At 52.7% G+C, this 20134-nt stretch overlaps 2 protein-coding genes and 3 non-coding genes across 5 annotated transcripts; 4 read left to right on the forward strand and 1 right to left on the reverse strand.

Annotated features, from left to right (window-relative positions):
- Positions 1-371: 371 nt before the first annotated feature.
- NCL (nucleolin) lies at positions 372-8103 on the forward strand. Its single transcript, XM_068163914.1, has 15 exons — positions 372-576; positions 1271-1375; positions 1983-2268; positions 2583-2735; positions 3135-3326; positions 3545-3628; positions 3915-4050; positions 4399-4535; positions 4948-5074; positions 5301-5434; positions 5772-5907; positions 6014-6165; positions 6656-6782; positions 7200-7417; positions 7621-8103. The coding sequence occupies exons 1-15, from the start codon at positions 559-561 to the stop codon at positions 7698-7700; spliced, it is 2085 nt and encodes a 694-aa protein (XP_068020015.1). The 5' UTR covers positions 372-558; the 3' UTR covers positions 7701-8103.
- Positions 3737-3806, forward strand: LOC137454149 (small nucleolar RNA SNORD82). The gene has a single exon (XR_010990551.1). It is a non-coding gene; the product is annotated as a small nucleolar RNA SNORD82 (small nucleolar RNA).
- Positions 6295-6371, forward strand: LOC137454150 (small nucleolar RNA SNORD20). Its single transcript, XR_010990552.1, has one exon. It is a non-coding gene; the product is annotated as a small nucleolar RNA SNORD20 (small nucleolar RNA).
- Positions 6954-7091, forward strand: LOC137454148 (small nucleolar RNA SNORA75). The gene has a single exon (XR_010990550.1). It is a non-coding gene; the product is annotated as a small nucleolar RNA SNORA75 (small nucleolar RNA).
- Positions 8104-10401: 2298 nt separating the features above from the next.
- B3GNT7 (UDP-GlcNAc:betaGal beta-1,3-N-acetylglucosaminyltransferase 7) lies at positions 10402-19829 on the reverse strand. The gene is made up of 2 exons (XM_068163915.1): positions 19738-19829; positions 10402-13912 (listed from the first exon to the last, which is right to left on the reverse strand). Exons 1-2 carry the CDS (start codon positions 19746-19748, stop codon positions 12709-12711), a joined length of 1215 nt encoding a protein of 404 aa, XP_068020016.1. The 5' UTR covers positions 19749-19829; the 3' UTR covers positions 10402-12708.
- Positions 19830-20134: the final 305 nt, after the last annotated feature.

Below are 20134 nucleotides of genomic sequence, written 5' to 3' on the forward strand. Positions count from 1 at the left end.
CCCCCCCACTCCCATACCCCCCAGCCCGGCTCCACCACATGGCCCGCGATCGCCACGTGCTCTCCCGCGACCCCGGCCACGCCCACCCTCCGCTAGGCCCCGCCGCCCAATCAGGGCGCAGGCGCCGAGTCTCCGTTCTCTCGTTGGCTAAGGCAGATCCTTCCCTGGCGGGCAGTGCGTCCCCCCCGCTCTCGCCCCCAACCTCGCAGAGTGACTCTTGCAGGCGAGTGTAACGCGCCTTCTCGTTGGCTGATAGCAAAGGGCTAGAGATTGGCGGAGGGGCTCGAGGGGCGGGGACAGCGATTGGCTCGGCGGCGCAGCGTGCGCGGCGATTGGCTGAAGCGGGGGCGGAGAGGGCGTGGCGTGGCAGAGGGCTAGGCAAGCCAGCGGAAGGGGCCTGTGCTCCCTCTTTCGTTTCAGTCCCCGGTCCGGGTCGGTAGCACGTTGCCGCCGCTCCCGCCGAGCACCTGGGGCCCTTTCAGCTCCTCGCCGCCACCCTCGTCGGACGGTCCCACCCCTCTCCTGTGATAGCTGGGCCGCCGCCCCTCCGCCGCCATCATGGTGAAGATCGTCAAGGTGAGGACGCCAGGCGGGAAGCAAGCAGTCGCCGCTGTGGCCGGGTGGACGATAGCGAGGGACCAGGGGGGAAGTACGGAAGGAAACTGGCACGCCTTCTGGCCGCCGACTCCTCGGGCCGCGCGACAGATTTTAGGCCTCTCCCTCACCATGAAGATGGCGGCGAGGGGAGGGGCCGCGCGGTCGGTGGGAGCCGTTTCAGGCCTTCCCCCGTCCCGTCCTCTCCGCGCGGATCTGGGCTCGATGGCGGGAGGAGGGAGAAAGTGGGGGCGCGTATGTGTGTCACTTGAGGGGGGTCGGGGGTGTGCGGCGGGGGGGGGGGGGAGGGGGGGCACCTCGGCGCGCGCCGCGTGCGAGCGCGCGCAGGCCGGGAGGGGGCGGAGCTACGTCACCGCGCGGCCGCGTGGTGCGCAGGGGAGGCCGAGCACGTGGGAGAACGGGGAGCCCGCCGGTAGCTCCCTGCCGCGCCGCGGGGCAGCCCCGCCGCTCTCTCCAGACACGGCACCCCGGGCTGGCGCTGCCGCAGGCCTGTGCCGGCCTCTTGGGCGCCGCGCGGGCAGGCGGGGTGGCCACGTGGTTGGGACAATTGTCCCCGTGGGAGCGCTCGAGTGTGGGCGCCTTGCGGTGTGAATGTGCGGCTCGCTGCCGGTCTGCATAAGTGCAGCAGCGCCGAACAGCTCGTTTTCTCTTTCAGACTCCCAAAAATCAGATGAAACAGAAAAAAGTGGCTCCTCCCCCCAAAATGGTCGAGGAAAGTGAGGAAGAGTCCTCCGAGCTGGATGAGAGCAGCGGAGAAGAGGTGATCAGACTAGAAATGGAAGTCAAAGTGATGCACGTGCTATGAGAAGTGTCACAAAGGGGGGGGGAGGTCGGTGTGCATAGAATGTGACAGAATCGGCATTAATAGATAGCATCTGCCAAGTTAACTGTGACTGAAGAATCAAGTGGATTTCATGAGAGAAAAACTGGTGAAAACTGTCTTAGCTAAGTAAGAAAACTGGCTTAGCTAAGTAAGCTTGTGCTTCCAAGATTTGGAAGAACTCCTGGGGTCTTAAACCTGTTTCTGAGTACCAGTGAATAAGTGGATGGTTAATTCTAGTAGAGTGATTTGCCACACAAATAAAATGCAATACTAAACGTTTTAAGCTATTCATGGTACTAGAGAGGTTTGCTTCAGGACTCAGGAATTCAGGCATGCTTTAATGCTCTATAAGTGTCTATTAAAAGCATTAAAAAAGCTGGGTCTGAACTTCACTAATTGAACAGAATAGGCAATTAAGGTCATTCAACAGGCACTGCATCTGTTGGAAGGACATACTTTAGATTGCATTTGTGTATTTGCCTGATGTTTGAAGTAATAGTAGTTTGAAAGGCCGACGTGAGTCTTACACTAATGTGTGTTTCAGGTGATCCCTCAGAAGAAACAAAAAGTAGCAGTTACACCAGCCAAGAAGGCAGCTACCCCTGCAAAGAAGGTCATCACTCCTGCAAAGAAGGCAGTTACACCTGCCAAGAAGGCTGTGGCTACCCCAGCTAAAAAGGCTGTCGTTGCTCCGTCACCTAAAAAGGCTGCTGTCCTAACCAAAGGAGCAAAAAATGGAAAGAATGCCAAGAAGGAAGAGAGTGAGGAGGAAGATGAAGATGATGATGAAGAAGATGAGGATGATGATGAGAACGACGAAGAAGATTCTGGTAAGTTACTTTTGAAGTTTGTCCATTCTTGCATAGCTTGATGAGGGCTGCTCCAGTCGTGGCCCTGAATTTCAGTACCTTTGGAACTGAAAGTTGAGTGTGACGATGAAATACTTCCGAGAAGGGGATTCAGGGATGAAAAAATAGGGTATCAGTAGAGTCTGGGGGAGATCTTGGGCTGCAGCTGCTTTACAGCAGCATCCAAAGCACCTTCTGGTTGCCTGATCATTCTTTCCCAAACACTGAAGTACCTACCAGTGAACTTTGAAGGGTAAGCAGTGTTGGTGAATACTTTTGCTGTACTGTTGGTGCAGATGTGGAAGAGGAACCACCAATGCCTGTGAAGCCTGTAGCCAAAAAGCCTGCAGCAGTACCAGCCAAAAAGCCTGCAGCTGTGCTAGCAAAGCAAGAATCTGAAGAGGAGGAGGATGATGATGATGAGGAGGATGATGAGGAAGAAGATGATGGTATGTAAGATTTAGGACAACTGTGTGTGACTCTTAACATCTGTCTTTTTATTTACTGATTTTAAACTCCTAAGTGTTTCTTGGGGAGCTGGCAGGGGGATAACTCAGTGGGAGTGATGCAGAATATGTGTGTGCCTCCGTTTAGTACCCAGCTGATTTTAGCTGGCTGCTGTAGTCCACAAGATGTTTCCCTGTTGCTAGTAAAACTAATTTGTGCTTTTGGGGAATGGGTATATTTTTTTTTAATGCATAAAATTTGAGGTAGAGGTAGCTTCCATAAAACTCCTTTCCTGAGAATACACAAACTTAAGGCATGAGAAACACTTAAAAAGTATTTCTTAGTCTCAGAAGGGGCTTAACCCTGAGCATGTCTGAAATCTTGCACTCAACTTGTTTCAGAGTCTGAAGATGAAGCCATGGACACAGCCCCTATTCCAGTGAAGAAAACCACTCCAGCAAAGGCAGCACCATTGAAAGCCAAGGCAGACTCTGAAGATGATGATAATGAAGAGGATGACGAGGAGGATGAGGAGGAGGATGAAGAGGAGGAGGAGGATGACGAGGATGCCGAGGAGGAAAGCGAGGATGAAAGTGAGTTAAATGTTTTTGAGACTGCAACTCATAACAGGAAGGATACCTGAGTAAAATTTTTGTCCGGCCATGGTCTTTCTGGGCTGAGGAACAGTTGTCCTAGTGATAGGAGAAGGTTTTGTGTGCCACTGGTGTAAAGAGTAATGCTCCTGTATTGACCCAGTGTAGAAAAAGTAGTTTTGCACTTCTATTTCAGTGTTGTTTATTCTCTGTCACAGAACCTGTCAAGGAAGCACCTGGAAAGAGGAAGAAAGAAATGGCCAATAAAAGTGCACCAGAGGCCAAGAAAAAGAAAGTGGAGGGTAGGTCATGTGGGCTTATCAAACCATGCTAATGTGGTGGACACTTACTGGACTGGTGGGTGGGACACAACTGTGTGAAGGGGCAGGATGCTGTGTGGGAATCTTTGCAGCACAAATGATGATATTAAGGGACTTAATGCTGAAGTGTGATGTCACTTTTGAGCAGAAACTGATGTGCTAAAGCTGTATGGAGTCTGGACTCCAGTTCTTAAAAAAAAACCAACCCAAAACCCCAACCACCCTGGCTTAAAACCCCCCCAGACATTTTATATATGTTAATTGGCAGGACCTACTTCAGCTTTCTCTGTCTTCATTGGAAATCTGGCCAACACCAAGGAGTTTGATGAACTGAAGGCTGGCATCAGAGATTTCTTTGGAAAGAAGAATATTGAAGTTTTGGATGTCAGAATTGGTACTTCCAAGTGAGTTCATCAGTACTTTTGCTATTTACTATTTTGACCTGGCAGTAATTTTGTTTGGAGAGGTGCAGCTGTACTGCTGCTGATTCCCTTTGAGATGCTGGGATGGTTGTTGGTAGTGTGTGGAAGCTGGAGGAGGAGGCACAGTACTGAAAATGTTGCATAGCCTGGCTTACAGCATCTTCTTAAAGGGAGAGCTGCCACTTAAGCACAGAGCTGTTTGGTTATCTAGGCCAGTTTAAGTAGCAGTCTAACTTGACTAGTGGGAATATCTCTAGTTCTGGGTTTGTGTTTGTGACCTCTGATGTTAGAAATAAATAAGCTTAAATAATAAGGTTACTCTTCTTTCAGGCGATTTGGCTACGTAGACTTCTCATCTGCTGAAGATCTGGACAAAGCTCTCCAGCTGAATGGGAAGAAACTAATGGGTTTGGAAATCAAACTGGAAAAAGCAAAGAGCAAAGAAACACTAAAAGAAAATAAGAAAGGTATGGCCCATAACTCTGAAAACCACACCAAAGAAATGCTGTCACAATCAGGCCTTGGAGCAGGATGGCAGGGTTGCTGCTGGTTGCTGTTCTGCTCTTTTAAGGCAGAGTCCTGGTTTGAGCACTGTGTTATAAACAGTTTCTCAAGTGCCAGCATACAGATGTGCAAGTTTAGACTGCAATACCTGGAAATGAACTAATGTATCCTTGAGGAGCTGAGGAGTAGATGTGGCTCCTCCTGAACCTTTTGAACCTGTGTTCTGAATTTGATGCCCTTAAGTACAACGGCAGCCCAATTAACTGCCATAATGGTTTCGTTTTGTGGTTTATTTTCTGGTGGGTTCTCAGTGAACTGGCAGCATAGAGAAGGGATTTTTAGCAGGTAATGTGAAAGGAACTTCTCTCTTTGCAGAGAGAGATGCTAGAACACTGTTTGTGAAGAACCTGCCCTACCGCATCACTGAAGAAGAAATGAGAGAAGTGTTCGAGAACGCAGTAGAAATCCGAATGGTCATGAACAAGGAGGGGAGCAGCAAAGGGTATGTTGCTGAGGGGGTGGTTCCTCAAACTCTTGGCACGTTTTGATAAGTTCATGTCTCCTTTAAGGAGGAAGGAACTTGAGGAACCTGCTGTATTAGGTGTACTAAAAACCTGTTAATTTTGTCAGTGTTTTTCTTTCACATGTTCCCCCCTGCCAAGTTCTTGAACTTACTTGTCCCTGGGAGAAGAGGCATTTTCTCATGTTCTGTATTTTTTGTGCTGTAGAATGGCCTATATTGAATTTAAATCAGAAGCTGATGCAAACAAAGCTCTGGCAGAGAAGCAGGGTACAGAGGTTGATGGTCGTGCCATGATCCTTGACTACACCGGGGAGAAGAGCCACCAAGAACATCAGAAAGGTACTTAACCAGATCAGTAACGTGTGCAAATAGCATTTAGCATTTGAATTGGCTTGTTACAGAAGTTTGCTAGGAGTAGGGCAACTTAAAGTATGGCAGGAAAACTGATGTGCTGAACTGACCTTTTGCCTAAGTTGTCCTCTGCATCCTAAGCATTTCATGTTTCTGACAAGGGGGAACAAAACTAGTGACCAAAACATTGTTGCACTTGGCTTTGTGCCTCACCTAGATGTGAGGAGGAGGCAACAGCTGCTTTCACCTTATAGGAGGGTCTTGTAATTAGAAGAGAGCTTTCCTTTTCCAAACCTTCACTTACATTGCTGAATTCTCTCCATAGGAGGTGGAGACAAGGAATCAAAGACCTTAATTGTCAACAACCTCTCATATGCTGCTTCAGAAGAGACTCTTCAGGAAGTGTTTACGAAGGCTTCTTCCATCAAGGTGCCACAGACCAACCAGGGCAGGTCTAAAGGGTATGTTTTGCCTTTCTCCTGGCTTTCGTGATACCACTGACCAAATGACTTTGCTCCATGGATCCCTTGTGCCTCCAGGCTGACTGAAATCTGCCTCTCTGCATAGGTATGCATTCGTAGAATTTCCCACAGTTGAGGATGCCAAAGCAGCACTGAACTCCTATAACAACACAGAGGTTGAAGGCAGAGTAATCAGACTGGAATTCAGTTCACCAGCATGGCAGAAAGGGAACATGAACGCAAGAGGAGGGTTTAATCGTAAGTGTTCCATGTTTGATCATTTGAGCCCAAGACAGCTGTGGCAGAAGTGTACTGTTATACAAACTTAGGGCTGCTGAAAAACCAAGCATGCCTGTGGTCTGAAAGACTCATCGTAAGTGAGTGTGCTGGAGATGATGACTGATTATCTGAGATGCTGATGAAACCATTGTGGAAATCCTCTAGATAGTCAAGTGCTGATCCAGCAGTGGCTGTCCAGTTAGTGTCCCTGTGGAAGTGTCCTTTTTTTTGAGTAAAAAAGGCATTGTTTTGACAGTACCAGGTTGGCTGATGGAACTAGTTTGATGTCAGGCTCTAACTGCAGTTCTTGAAAAGTTTTCAAGGATTTGTTGGGGGCCTGAGCTGTTAATTGAAAACAAACCCCTTAGCCCCATCAGCTGTTGTAGGAGCTGGTAGTGCAAGCTGGCTGTGATGTCAAACTGATTGCCTTGCTCAGGCATAAAGATCTCTGAATGTATTCTTCCCACAGAACAAAGCAAAACATTGTTTGTCAGAGGCCTTTCTGAGGACACCACAGAAGAGACGCTAAGAGAATCATTTGAAGGCTCAATAAGTGCTAGAATAGTCACCGACAGAGACACTGGATCGTCTAAAGGGTATGTTAAACACCCCCTGGGATGAGTTCAGTTGCTCCAGAAAGCCTCACTTTAACTGTCTATGCAGTGCAGACTGATGCTCATGGGGGTGATCCTTAGAAGGGCAGTAAATGGTCTGGAACCAGAGAAGCTTTACACCTTCAGAGCTGCTGGTAGAGGGCAGTGCATGGTCACTTCTCAATGAGCTCCTTCCTGCCAACAATCTGTGGCAGCCTATGGATTCGCACGAGAAGGATATTAACTGTTCAGTAGTGGCAAGCTCACAGTGGGGCTCCATCCCCTGTGAGAAGCCACTGCTGTTCTACACTTAACACTGTCCTGATCCCTGTGTGGTTGCAGAAGGGATTGCTATGAAGTACCTGTAGATGGTGCTACAGCTCATGGAGTTTAATGGCCTTTTCTCTACCTCTTTCTTAGGTTTGGGTTTGTGGACTTCAGCTCTGCGGAAGATGCCAAAGCTGCTAAAGCGGCTATGGAGGATGGAGAGATAGATGGAAACAAAGTGATCCTTGATTTTGCCAAGCCAAAGAGTGACTTCCAGCGTGGTGGTGGATTTGGTGGTCGTGGCGGCAGAGGAGGAGGCCGAGGAGGAAGAGGTGGATTTGGTGGGAGAGGCGGTGGCAGAGGATTTGGAGGTAAGAAAAGACAAGTGCTGCTTTTCCAAGGGGTTGTGCTCAAAAACTAACCCAAACCCATTCTTGGGACTGTGGCGTGGTGCCACCACAGAGCACTTGCTGTGCGTTTCTTTTCTGTTCTGTGCCAGGATGGGTCTGGAAGAGCAGTGGTATCTGTGGAGGGATACATCCTGTAACTCTGCTTCTAATAACTTTCATTCTAGGCAGAGGAGGTGGCTTCCGAGGAGGCAGAGGAGGAGGTGGAGATCACAAGCCGCAAGGGAAGAAGATAAAGTTTGAATAAACTTCCCTTTTCCTTTCCCCTTCTGCTCTCTGAGACTATCTGAAAGGACTCCTGGGGTTTTTATTCTCCTTTGATCTTGGCGGAGCCTTTGGAGGACATTCCAAGAAGCGAAGCAGTGCTGTGAGCCACTTGGAAGGTGCAGTTTTCATTTCAAGGAGGAGAGCGCAGGCCCTCTTGGCTGCTTGCCTGTCCACGTGAACTTTTTAAGAACGGAGCGATAGCTGTGGGAGTTTGCCCCTTGTCTGTGAGTTGTCTTGAATTTATAATGTTTTACCCATGTACAAAAAGATTTGTTTTTTTTTCCTATAAACTTCTGTAGCATTTTTTTGCTGTAAAAACGCAGAATGTTTTATCATTTGTGCTTCAGCACCCTGTCTTGGACAGATTAAAGGACCTAAACTGGTTCGTGTTACTTCTGCGCCGCTAAAGGAAGCAGGGCCAGGAAGAGAGGCCCTGCAGCTCAGGCTCGCTCTCATACAGGCATTGCCTCTTCTGCTTCATTTGGAATTGTCTCTTGACTTGTCCCTAAGCGTGGAGTTGAACACATTTATACACATGGTTGGGTTTAGGGTTAGCTGCTTGCTACTGTGACCAAAAGGCTGTGTTCTGATGTTCCTCAGGTTTGGTAAGGGTTACCCCTACTAGGTACTGGGATAGTCCTGGCTCGTCCCCTGGTGATAGTTGGCCTCTTTATACAACCAGGCACGTGGCTCATGACCTGCAATGGCAGCTGTAAGACAACAAGACTGCACTTGAGTGACTGCAGCATGTGGGTGCAAAAAGAGGAACCATAGAGGCAGCTGCTCTTGGGTTTAAACTGGGCAAGTAGTGGCTGCAGGTCTGTGTGGCTGTCAGTTCAAGCCTGTCCTGGGTACGTGTACGCGCAGGCCCAAGTGCCAGCTGCCTCTGTCCTGGAAGGTCCTCTTCAAGCTGCTTCCAGAACACAGGCACTGTTAACTCTTGGCTTTGCCTGGGGCTGCAGCCAGCCCTAGCCTTCTTGCATATATTAGCAACACTTAAGAAATTTCCCTCCTTGCCACGCAATGACCCTGCAGCCTCCTTTGGGTATGGCTTCCTAAGGTACTGTAGGGACAGATTTCTCTACAGCTCGAGTGCTTTATACTAAAGAGAGGGAGGAGCAGTTGATTTTGACTCGAGTGTGCTGCTGCTGGCCGTTACCGGAGTGGAGGTGTGTGGTTTCCGCCATCCCGTGAGCAAGGGCTGGGTGTCCCACACGTGTTGGGCATCAGCCATTTTGGAGCGGGCGCCTAGGCCCGGCAGCAAATGGTCGGAGGGCGCTGGCGGTGTCGGCCGCCAGGGGGCAGCAGCTGCCCGCGTCCGGGCGGTGCTGCGAGGCGCTCAGCGTCCGGGGGTTTGATCCCCGCGGCCCTGGCCTGGTGGGACCCCACCTGCCGTGCTGGGTCCAGCTCCGGGGTTCCCGGTATGGGAGAGACGAGGAGCCGTTGGGGCAGGGCCTGAGGTGGCCACACAAATGAGCAGAAGACTGGAACCCCTCTGTGAAGAGCGGTGAGTGGTGGTCAGCCTGGCTCCGGGGAGGCCTTTCAGCTCTGCAAGGGGGCTGGGGACAGGCTTTATCAGGGCCTGCTGTGGCAGGACAAGGGCAGTGTCTTAAGCTGAAAGGGGAGATTCAGACTGTAAAAGGATGACATTTTTTACAGTGAGGGTGGTGAACACTGGCACAGGTTACCCAGAGAGGTGGTGGAAGCCCCATCCCTGGAAACGTTCCAGGGCAGGTTGGGAATGGGCTCTAAACAGCCTGAGGGATTGAAGCTGTCCCTGCTCACTGCCTGTGATGGAGGCTGAACAAAGACTTGGGGGCTAAAGCATGCTTTGCATGCCTGTTTCCCTGCTGTAACTCACATCCTCAGCCCCCCAGTTGACCTCCACCCTGCCCCATGTGGCCCAGCTCCACTTTCACACCGGAACACGAGCCCTGGTCCCACTTGCGTCCCTGAATCCCTGCCTGGAGTGTTTGCACCCTGTGGAGTCCCGTGGCAGGAGGAGAGCTCTGGGTTACATGGGCAAGAATAGCTGCAAGTGCACCTGCCTTTTGTCCCCAGCCTGTGTAATCCTTATTGCCACAGGGAGAGTGGCTGTGGTGGCAGAGGGTCCACCCTGGCAAGTCCAGCATGCCCTGGTCCCATTTGCTACAGTGCCAAAACTCCAACATGACACCCATGGGCTCATCTTTGTCTCTCCTCTTCACCCCAGCCAGGTTCAAACCTGAGACAGGTTTGTCCCTACAGCTGTGGCTTGCCCTGCTCTGGAGTGGTGGCCCATAGCATGTTTACCTCACTGCACTACAGCTAGGGGATGTGCAGCCTGATGGTGATCCTCAGCATGAGGAGAAAGTGGACAAGAAAACAGGCATTTCCACACCTGCCAAAGCATCTTTTCCCACAAAGAGTGAGGTGAGCACCCCCTTGCTGCAGGGCACCAGGGCAGTCTGAAGTTCAGCTGGGTTTGAAGTGCAGCTGGAGGAGTGTGTGAAAGTATCTGCTGGGCCTTGAACACCATGCCAGGCTCTGCAAGGAAGCAGTGCCGAGCTGGAACAGGGCAGCCACAGCCCCCAGATGTCAGGTCCAAGCAGCACTTGGGCCACTGTAGCCTGTTCCTAGGTTTTTGTTCAAACCAGCCACGTTGTCTTGGCTACTAGAAACCCACCACCAACGACACGAGGTGAGGTCTTGGGTTTTTTTTTACCCCTTTTTATTTTCTCTTTCTTTAAACCTTTATTTAGAAACTAGAATATTCACCAAATCTACAAAGTTTCTCTGTACAGATCCCACCAGGTGAAGAGCAACACTGACAGATTTTTGCACGCAGCCCCAGCTCCCCGTAAGGATTGCTACAGAGAGCAAGAGCTGTCCCTGCACGTAGGATAAATATACTTCATGTACTGTACCTGACATTAAATACAGGGCTGTCAATTTGGAAAGCATTTCTGAGCTCACTCCCCCTGGAAGGGGGGAGGGGAAAACCGAAGGAGTGTTGTGTGCTGCCTAAAGCCCAGTAGCCACCGGAAATGCCCCCAGGGCTCTGCCTGGGCTGCTGGCACCTGCCCCAAGGACACGATGCTGCTGGGTGCCTCATAAATCAAACTTCACAGTATTGCCTGGTACCAGTGGCTGAGCCCTGGGCAGCAAGGGGCTCTTTCTCCTCCTCAAATCTGCATCTAGCCTGAGCAGATGAAGGGCAGTTGCCGAGAAATGGCGTGGCTTGGCGTGAGGGTGCCTTTTTTTGGCTGGTTTATGCCCTTTTTGTTTGTCTTCCAACCTGGGGAACATACAGACTTGGAGTAAATGTAACAGGCCCCTTTCCAAAACAGATTAAGAAAAGGAAAGGGAAAAAAAAAGCACTGCACAGGGGGACCTTTGAGGTAGTCAAAATTTTTTCCTTTTCAATGTCTGGCCCCAGAGAGGGAGAGCGAGCGAGTGCACATGTGCCCGTGTCTGTGCGGGGTCAGGGCCGTGCAGGGATACCTGGGTGTGCAAGCCTTGCACAGGGGGCATCTGCATGCACAGAGCCTGGGCCTGGATGCTGGCACACCAAGTGTGACTTTGCACAGGCCTGTGGCTTTGCTCACACCTGCAGTCAGTGGCTGGAAAGTTACTGTGGTCCCTGCATGGCCATGTGCCTCTCTGTCAGGGGCTGGGGTGTGTTCCGTCACAGCAGCTGGCTTGGGGCTCCCCTTGACAGCTCCAGTGGGCCTTTCGGCCCAAAGCAAAGGCTGTGTCTTTTGATACTATTCCCTGCCATGCTTCTGGGCCTCATCCTGTAGAATAAACACTGCAACAACCCTCAGAGGAGCATATCTGGTCTAAAACATCAGCCACACTTCCCCCGCACCCCTGCTTCACCTTGTCCCCTTGGACCCTACTGCATATTCCAGGGCACTACTGATGCTCTCCAGCCTGCCCTCAAACATCACATTCAATGCAAAACCAGGGCCTAGGCAGAAGTGAGGTGTTTGGGGGCCGTTACCACCCTCTGAGGCAACCCCATTAGGGTGTATCAAGGCCTGGAATGTCTGAAACCTGAGCTGAGGTCTCAGGTGTGGTAAGCCCCTGGGCTGCTCCTGCAGGGGCTGACAAAGTTTCTCTGCCACTTTCTGGGCTGTAGCCCACCTCATCCCTTCCCTCTCCTGCCAGGAGGAGCAAATCCCTGAGGAGTTTCGACTGGGTGCATTCCTCCGAGTGCACGCAAAGCGAGGCAGGCAGAAGGGCTGGAAAGAGCAGCACAGCCCTGGCTGCTGCTGGGAGAGACCCCAATGACACAACCACCTGGCTGAGACCCCAGTGAGGGCTCGGGGCTGGCGAGGTCCAGCCTCGGAGGAAAGCCCCTTTCCCCAGCTGTGTAGTGGGCACACAGAGAGGACTTTGGTGGGTGTCAACCCAAAGCACACAGAGTCAGTGTCAGTAAAACCCTGACCCTGAGGAAAACATTGAAATAACAAATAAAATCCCCCAGACTTTTGTAGTTAGGGGGTCTCACACACTTGTAAACCGCTCACCTCCCTTGGAGCAGCTTCCCTGAATAGCCAGACCCTGAATAACTCCAAGAAAAGCCTGTGCCACATCCTTCCCTGCCTCCCCCAACCCCATCCTTCATGATACTCTGGTGGAGGTGGTACCTAAAGCAGAGCACAGATCCCTCTGCCTTTTCTCTATATATCTCTTAATTTTGTGCTAGATTTCTTTTCTTTTTTTTTTTTTTTTTAGCTTTGTTTTTGTGTTTTGTTTTTTTCTTTTTCTCTTCTTTTCTTTCTCTGCAACCCCCAACCCAGCTGGAGATAAGCAAACCACATTACAGTACAGGAGCAAACAATATCACAAACCCTGTCCATGAGTGCTGTGTCTGTGCCCTCCTTGCCCAGGAAGGAGATGCCCCTGCAGGACTTGTGTTCCACCAGCAGAGGCTCACCCCATCCCAGAGCAGGAATCTATTGTCCCGGCCTCTCCAGTCCCAGTTCTCCGGAGAGACCGAGCTAGAGGACATTGAGTTTCCTGGAGCATGTCAAGTTACTGTGGACCAAGTCCCACATTTTCAGCAGCTCTGGAGGCAGCAGTTTATGAACCACCAACATACCCCGGAAGAAACACGGCTCCTTGTTCATCTTGCTGTTCTTGTTCTTCACAATGCCGAAGGTTTTGAAACCCTCGTGCCCCACAGGGGATACTTTAAGGACCTCCAAGCACATCCCCAGGAAGACATCATCGATGGGGTACAGCTCCAGTGTCTCCGAGGTCTTGTGCAGCTTCTTGGCAAGGGGTCCGTCCATGAGGAAGCCCCCACCCCCTGCGTAGGGCGGGTAGTTGTTTTTGTTGTAGAGGGCGTTGGGGATGTAGTACTTGTTCTCCTTCTTCCGGATTGGCTTGGCCTTGTAGAGGACATCCCCCACGAAGAGGTCCTCCCCCTCCTTCTTGTCCTCCAGGAACTCCAGGATGTTGGTGGGACTCACGAACACGTCGTCGTCGCCTTTGAAGATGAAGCGGACGCTGTCGCAGTAGATGTTCATCCACTTCAGGAAGTGGACCTCTTTGAGGGTGAGGTTGAAGAAGCTGTCCAGGAAGTCCCACTGCAGGATGTCTCCGTAGATGCGGTTCTCATAATCCAGCAGTTTCTGGTAGTTGGCTTTCTCCTCCTCCTTGGAGGCCGTGCCCAGCAGGAACAGCGTCCTGATCCTCTTGCCCTCCACCTCCTTCTCCTGGCCCCAGGTCCTCCGGATGGCCTCGCGGCGGTCGTGCTGGGTGATGATGGACTTGACCACGATGAGCAGGTAGACCTCTCCGCTGCACTTCTCAGGGTGGTTGATCAGCATGGGGAAGTAGCGGCAGTGCCGGTAGAGCAGGAACTGCTGGAAGTTGGGCTCCAGCCCCTTGAACCAGTCCACCTTGCTGAAGTTCTGATTGGCTGAGCAATTGGTAGTGGTGACGTCCCAGGATTTCGCCTGCGTCGCTGTCAGGCTCTCCTCCTCCCTCACAGGATCTCCCTCCTTCTTGCTCTTCCAGAAGGTGCTGGTGAGAGAGAAGGAGTTGTCTCTCTTCTGCGTTTTCAAGGGCTCCAGAGGGGGCAGCTCTTTCTGCTGCTGGCCCTGCATGAACTGGCTGGGGGCCATTCCCCGTTGCAGCACTGTCACTGTGACCCCCAGCAAGAAGGAGAGGCAAACTGTTTTGTAGATGGTTTTCTTCCTAAAGAGAGAAGACAGGGGAGTAAGTGAAGGAAACTGCAGACCTTGAGAGGCTTGTCTGCAAAAACACCTCCTGGAGAGGTCACGGGATGCTCATAATCTGTGTCACATCACCTTTGGATGTGCAGCAGCCTTGTGGAAAGAGATGTGGGACACCTCCACACACACCCTTCCCACCAACATCCTGCTTGTGGGGTGGCTTTGGGGCCACACTTAACCATGAGGACAGGTACATGGCAGGTGACTGTGGTGTCATCTGGTAACCCCCCATCTGCAAAAAGAGGTACACAGGAAAGAAGAAAATGGAGAGAGAGGAAGATGGTTGAATGTTCATGGGTAAGAAACAGGGGGAAGGCCAGCAAGGTGGAGACAGATAAAATATCTTTAGGCACCTGGAAGAAGTCTCGCAATCACTAGCCCTTGTGCCTGTGGGGGACATCAACTTCCCTGATACCCGCTGGAAATACACTGCAGGAGAGAGGGATCAGTCCTGGAGGTTCCTAGCCTGTGGGGAGAACTTCCTGACAGAGCTGGTGAGAGAACCAACTAGGGAGGGCATCCTGCTAGACCTGCTGTTTGTGAACAGAGAAGGACTTGTGTGTGATGTAGGAGAAGAAGGCCACCCTGGGCACAGCAGTCACAAAATGATGAGTTCTCTATCATTTCCTTTAGCATCATATCACTCCATTGTGACAGAGTTGTTAGAGAAGTAAAGAGGCAGAACTGCCACCTTGGATTTCCAGCGGGCAGACTTTGGCCTGTTTCAGAGACTGGTTGACAGAGTCCCTTGGGAGGCAATCCTGAAGGGCCAAGGAGTTCTGGAAGGGTGGACATTGTTCCAGAAGGAAGTTTTAAAGGCACAGGAACAGGCTGTCCCCATGTGCCACAAGATGAGTCGACTGGTGGGGAAGAAGGCCAGCCTGGCTGATTGGAGACATTTGATTGCAGCTCCGGGGAATAAAGAAGAGTTTATGGTTGTTGGCCACTCAGGACCACAAAGGTGTTGTGAGCCTATACAGGGAGAAAGCTAAAAGGGTCAAAGTCCAACTAGAAATTGGTGTGGCTTCAGCTGTTAAGGAAACAAGAAATATTCTACAAACATCCTAGCAACAGAAGGAAGACCGAGGAGAATCTCTGACCTTTATTGGCTGTAGGAGGGAACACTGTGGTCAAGGATGAGGAAAAGGCTGAGGTACTCAAAGCCTTCTTTGCCACAGTCTTTAGTAGTAGGACCAGTTGTTCACTGGATACCCAGCCCCCCAAGCTGGAAGATAGTGATAAGGCGTAGATTGATGTCCCCACAGTCCAAGAGGAGATGGTTAGTGACCTGCTGCACCACTTAGGCACACACAAGCCCACAGCACTGGATGGCATTCACTCAAGAAAGCTGAGATCTGGCCACTCGGTGCTCACCAAGCTACCTTCCATCATTTACCAGCAGTCCTTGATTAACTGGGGAGGTCCCAGCTGGCTGGAGATTGGTAAATGTGATGCTTATCTACAAGAAGGGCCAGAAGGAGGATGCAGGGAACTACAGATCTGTCAATCTGACAGTGACTCCCCATGCCACCCTCCTGGAGAAAATGGCTGCTCATAGCTTGGATGGGTGGACACTTCACTGAGTAAAGAATTGCCTGGCTGGCCAGGCCAGGCCCAAAGAATGGTGGTGAATGGAGTTAAATCCAGTTGACAGCTGGTCACAAGTGGTGTTCCCCAGGGCACAGTACTGGAGCCAGTTCTGTTCAATGTCTCCATCACTGATCTGGGTGTGGGGATTGAGGGCACACTCAGTAAGTTTGAAAGGAGGTTGTAGTGAGGAGGCTGTCAGCCTCTTCTCCCTAGTAACAAGTGACAAGATGGGACACGGTTTATCACCAGACTTGGTAGAGTTAGAAGATAGTTGGACTTGAGTGTGTAGGGTGCTGGGGGTGGTAGGTCACACTGAGGCCCTTTTGGGGGCATCCTACTGCTCTTCCCCACTGCAGATTCATCTCTCAGGGAATCACCACACACAATCACAGAATGTTAGGGCTTGGAATGCACCTCAAAAGATCATCCAGTCCAACCCCCCTGTCAGAGCAGGATCACCTAGAGTAGGTCACAGGAATGCACCCAGGTGGGTTTTGAATGTCTCCATAGAAGGAGACTCTACAGCCTCTCTGGGCAGCCCGTTCAGGGCTCTGTCACCCTCACGGTGAAAAAGTTTTTCCTTAGGTTCACGCGGAACCTCCTGTGCTCCAGCTTGCACCCACTGCCCTTTGTCCTGTCCTCGGGCAGGAGAGATGCTGTCTCATGGGACAAACTCTGGAGCTTGCCAGGGCCTTGAGAAGGATCCTTCTGGGGCCCTTTCAACAGAGGGGTGGCTGCACCCAGAGGCTGTGAATGAATCCAATACCCCCAACCTGCTTTTCCACACAGTTAAAGGTGAGTTTCTCGCCCTCCTGCCATGGAGGAGAGGAACTGCCCACTCTGCCTGTCTGCACTCTCTTGCTCCTGAGCGCCTGGCTCCCCTCCACAGCTGGCACATGGGCACCAATTTCCTCCTGCTGCAGTCCTGCTTGCTCCAGCTGCCTTAGGCCATCTCCCCACACAAATAAGCACCAGGAACTGGGGCAGCAGATGGGCTCCACATGCCCACCTGGGGCCTGACATCTTCCATGGATGGACTTATCTCCTGCTACATCCATGTGGAGGGGAAATGCCAGGTGCTTGGTGGCTCCCAGATCCCCTATCCCTGCTGGTGGGTGAAAGGGCCAGACTGTGATCAGCACCACTGGGGAGCTGCTGGGGTTTGGGGATTAGCTGCACCATAGCAGCTGCTTGGTAGACACCCTAATACCACTGAGGCTCCCCAGGGCAAGGGGACAGCTTTGCTCTTAGGGACTCCAGCCACCCTGCTGAAGTGGGAAATGGGGGACCCAGGAGCTTTTGGGAGATCCTGTGTCTGACACTTTGCCTTCAAGCACAAAGAGTTCAGCCCTGCATTCACATGGGAAAACTGTGATCGGGTAGCATGGACTGTGCGAGCCAGCGGGGAAATGAGTAATTACAGGCAAATGGACAGGTACTCCCTGGCTGGTTTTATGTGTGACCACTCATCTGAGACTGATGAGGGAGCAGTTTTGATTAGATGTCACCATTCCCTTAACCCTCTCCAGACATGGCTCTGAGGTTGCTCTTAGAAACCCTTTCATCTGGTGCAACTTCAACCTTGTACAACCAAGCCACATCTAAAACCTCTCATCAGGACTTGGCAAATCCCAGTCCCCTCTGCATAGGAACCCCAAGTTGTACCAATCCCATCCTGACCCACCCCCTGCCTTACCCCCATTCCATCCTATCCTTGCACTCCCCACCATCCCAAGGACAACTTGTGATAAAATGCCCAGCCTGAAGGGTGCCCAAAGGCTCCCCAGAAGCCATGGGCAAGGAATGATTGCTAGAATTTAACACATTTCACATTTATCACTAACTGGCACAGCTGGGTCCTACCCTGGGCAGGCTCTGCCTGCCATGGAAGGGAGCCACTCACCCCTCTTACCCTCCTTGGCTCACCACTTTTTATTTCAGCTCAGGCAGAAGGCACTGTCCTAAGGTTGAGGGAAGGGTTGGGCAGCCTGGGTGCATCTGGGTTCTTGGAGGAGGTGTTGCACAACAGCACAGAAACCTAGTGCCCTATCTTCAGAGGACTCCACTTGCCAGCTCTCAGCCGTGCAGTGTGTGATATCTTCTGCCTTGTTACAAAGACCTAGTTGGAATTGTTCCTACAGGTCTCACTCTGCAGGCTATAGCGGCACTACCAGTGAGTGCAGCCAAAGTGAGAACCCCGCAGCCACCTTCTCCCTCGCAGAAGTCCTGTCCCTGCACTGGCAGGAGACCTACAGGGACTACAGGGACCCTGAGGCACAACTGCAGGCCATCCTCTCAACACACCAGGGATTTTGGGGGTCAGAAGAGTGACAATCATAGCCATAGCTTTTCTGATCCTGAGTCCCTCTTCATGCTCTCCTCAGCTGGGAAGTACTTCAGTGGGGAGAAACTATATCCTGCTCTCCAGAGACCCCACCAACCACAGTTCTGCAGGGGGCAAGGGTGGCACTTTGGGTTCTCTGCCATGAAGAATGAATTACCCTGGGGAACAATCCCCAGACAGCCCCCCTCAGTGTCCCCAAAAGCCTGGAACAGCAGGTTCTGTGGGACCAGAGGACAGCAGCAACCCATGCCCACCCCATCTGGACTCCCACTGGTGCCAGGTGGGACTTGGGACTGGCAACCCCAACTGCCGATGCTGGGGACATTGAGAGAGCCTCAAAACGGTCCCAATCCCCTCCTCCTCTTTGCTTTTCTCCACCAAAAAAGAGCTGAAAAGCCTCCCTGTGAGAGAGCCACGCCACCACCGCCGTGGTTAAATATAAATCCAAATTAGAGGTGGGCAATTTCCCTTTCAGGTGGTGAAGCTGTAGGGCAGGAGAGGCCCCAGGAGCCTGGGGCTCTCCATCCCCAGTCCCTGGAGGGGCACACAGCCACTTTTGGTCTGCATAGAAAAGTCTTTGATAGGCCAGGGCTGTCTATTTATTTGCATTTTTCTGGCCCCTCAATTAGACTCAGTCACTGAGCCGGCAGAGGCAGCACCAGCATAGAGCCCTTTCTGTTGGATGTGCCAAGGGTTTGGGAGAGGGAGCAGATGCTGGGCAGAAAGCACCCAAATGTCTCCAAGGCCAGCCTGCTCTGGCTGGCTATGAGCACCAAGTGGGACCAGTTGTCTCCCTCCAGTCCTGGGCTGTGTGGGGACACCTCACCTCCTTAGAAAAGACGCCTGTTTTAAATACAAGGTGACAACAGCACAGCGCGGGGAAAGAAACAGGAGCCAAAAACCTGGATGGGGCCCCCCGCTGTGTGGACATCTGCTCCAGCGGGACAGGGACCCCACGAAGCACGTCTGGCTGCCCCCCCGGCCCCACCACAGAAACCCTCCTTTTGCAGGGAAGGACTGCGGCAGGCATATCCAGGGAAGGGTGGGGGACTGACTGCCCGCCCCAGTCCCGGCTCCTGCCATGCAGGGCTCCGGTGCCCCAGGATGGCGAAAGGTTTGCGCTGGGAGCGGACACCCCCAAAAGCCTTCCCGGGGGTATCGCGGCCCAGAGTGCTGGAGGATGACCCCACCTGGAAGCCCTGTGCAGAAGAATCGGGACAGAGGGAGAGGCGACGGCGCCGTCCTTCGCCCCTTTCCTATGTGCACCCTGTCTACCAAATCTGTCCTTTCCCAGCCAGCCGCCCCGGGGGCACCCTTCGGAAGTGACCCGGTAGAGAAGGGACCAAGGAGCGCATCGGGAGGGACCCGGTAGGAAAGGGACCGAAGAATTCCTCGGGAAGTGAGGAGGGCAACCTGGAGTCCCTGGAAAGGTACGCAGTAGAGAGGGGACCGCAGCACCCCTCGGAAGAAACCCTGTGGGGAGGAAGCAGGCGAGGAGGGGACCTCGCAGTCCCCCAGGCTCTGAGCAGGACGCAGCGCTGGGACGGCGGTGACGGGCGGCGAGAGCAGAGGGCAGTAAGGGGACACTGGGTCTCAGGCAGGGCTGGAGCGGGGCTGGAGCGGGGCAGGAGCGGCGCAGGAGTGGGTGAGGAGCGGGGCAGGAGCGAGTGAGGAGTGAGGCGGCAGCGGGGCAGCAGCGGGGCAGGAGCGATTGAGGAGCGAGGCGGCAGCGGGGCAGGAGCGGCGCAGGAGCGATTGAGGAGCGAGGCGGGAGCGGGACAGGGGCAGGAGCGGGTGAGGAGCGGAGCAGGAGCGGGGCCGGAGCGAGCTCACGCTCCCGGGCAGTCACTCACCACTGGAACATGCTGGGAGTGGGACGGGGCGGCCGCTCCGCTGCTGGCCGGGACTGCCCGCGGTCCGGGCGCTTCTCTCTGCCCTCTTCCTCTTCCTCCTCCTCTTCTTCCACCCCCCCTCCCTAATTTTTCCCTTCTCCCTCCCCTCGCTCTCCGAGGTGGAGCCAAAAGGGATGGCAGAGCAGGTAGGTTAACTCTTGCCCTGCTCCTCTGCGCCCCCCCCACATCAACCACACCGGCAGGCAGAGAGAGAGCGCTCCCCAGTGCTGCAAGGGGCAAGCTCCGCAGTGCTGCAGGGGGCAGGGGTTTAAGGGTGACGTGCCGCACTTCCCACAGGGGACCCTCCCCACTGCTGATGGAACATCTACAAAGAGCTGGGAGCTCCAAGGTATTCCTC

This window comes from Melanerpes formicivorus, unplaced genomic scaffold (assembly GCF_026170545.1).
Source record: "Melanerpes formicivorus ecotype bairdi unplaced genomic scaffold, bMelFor1.0.p_v2 SCAF_76, whole genome shotgun sequence".
NCBI lineage: Eukaryota > Metazoa > Chordata > Aves > Piciformes > Picidae > Melanerpes > Melanerpes formicivorus.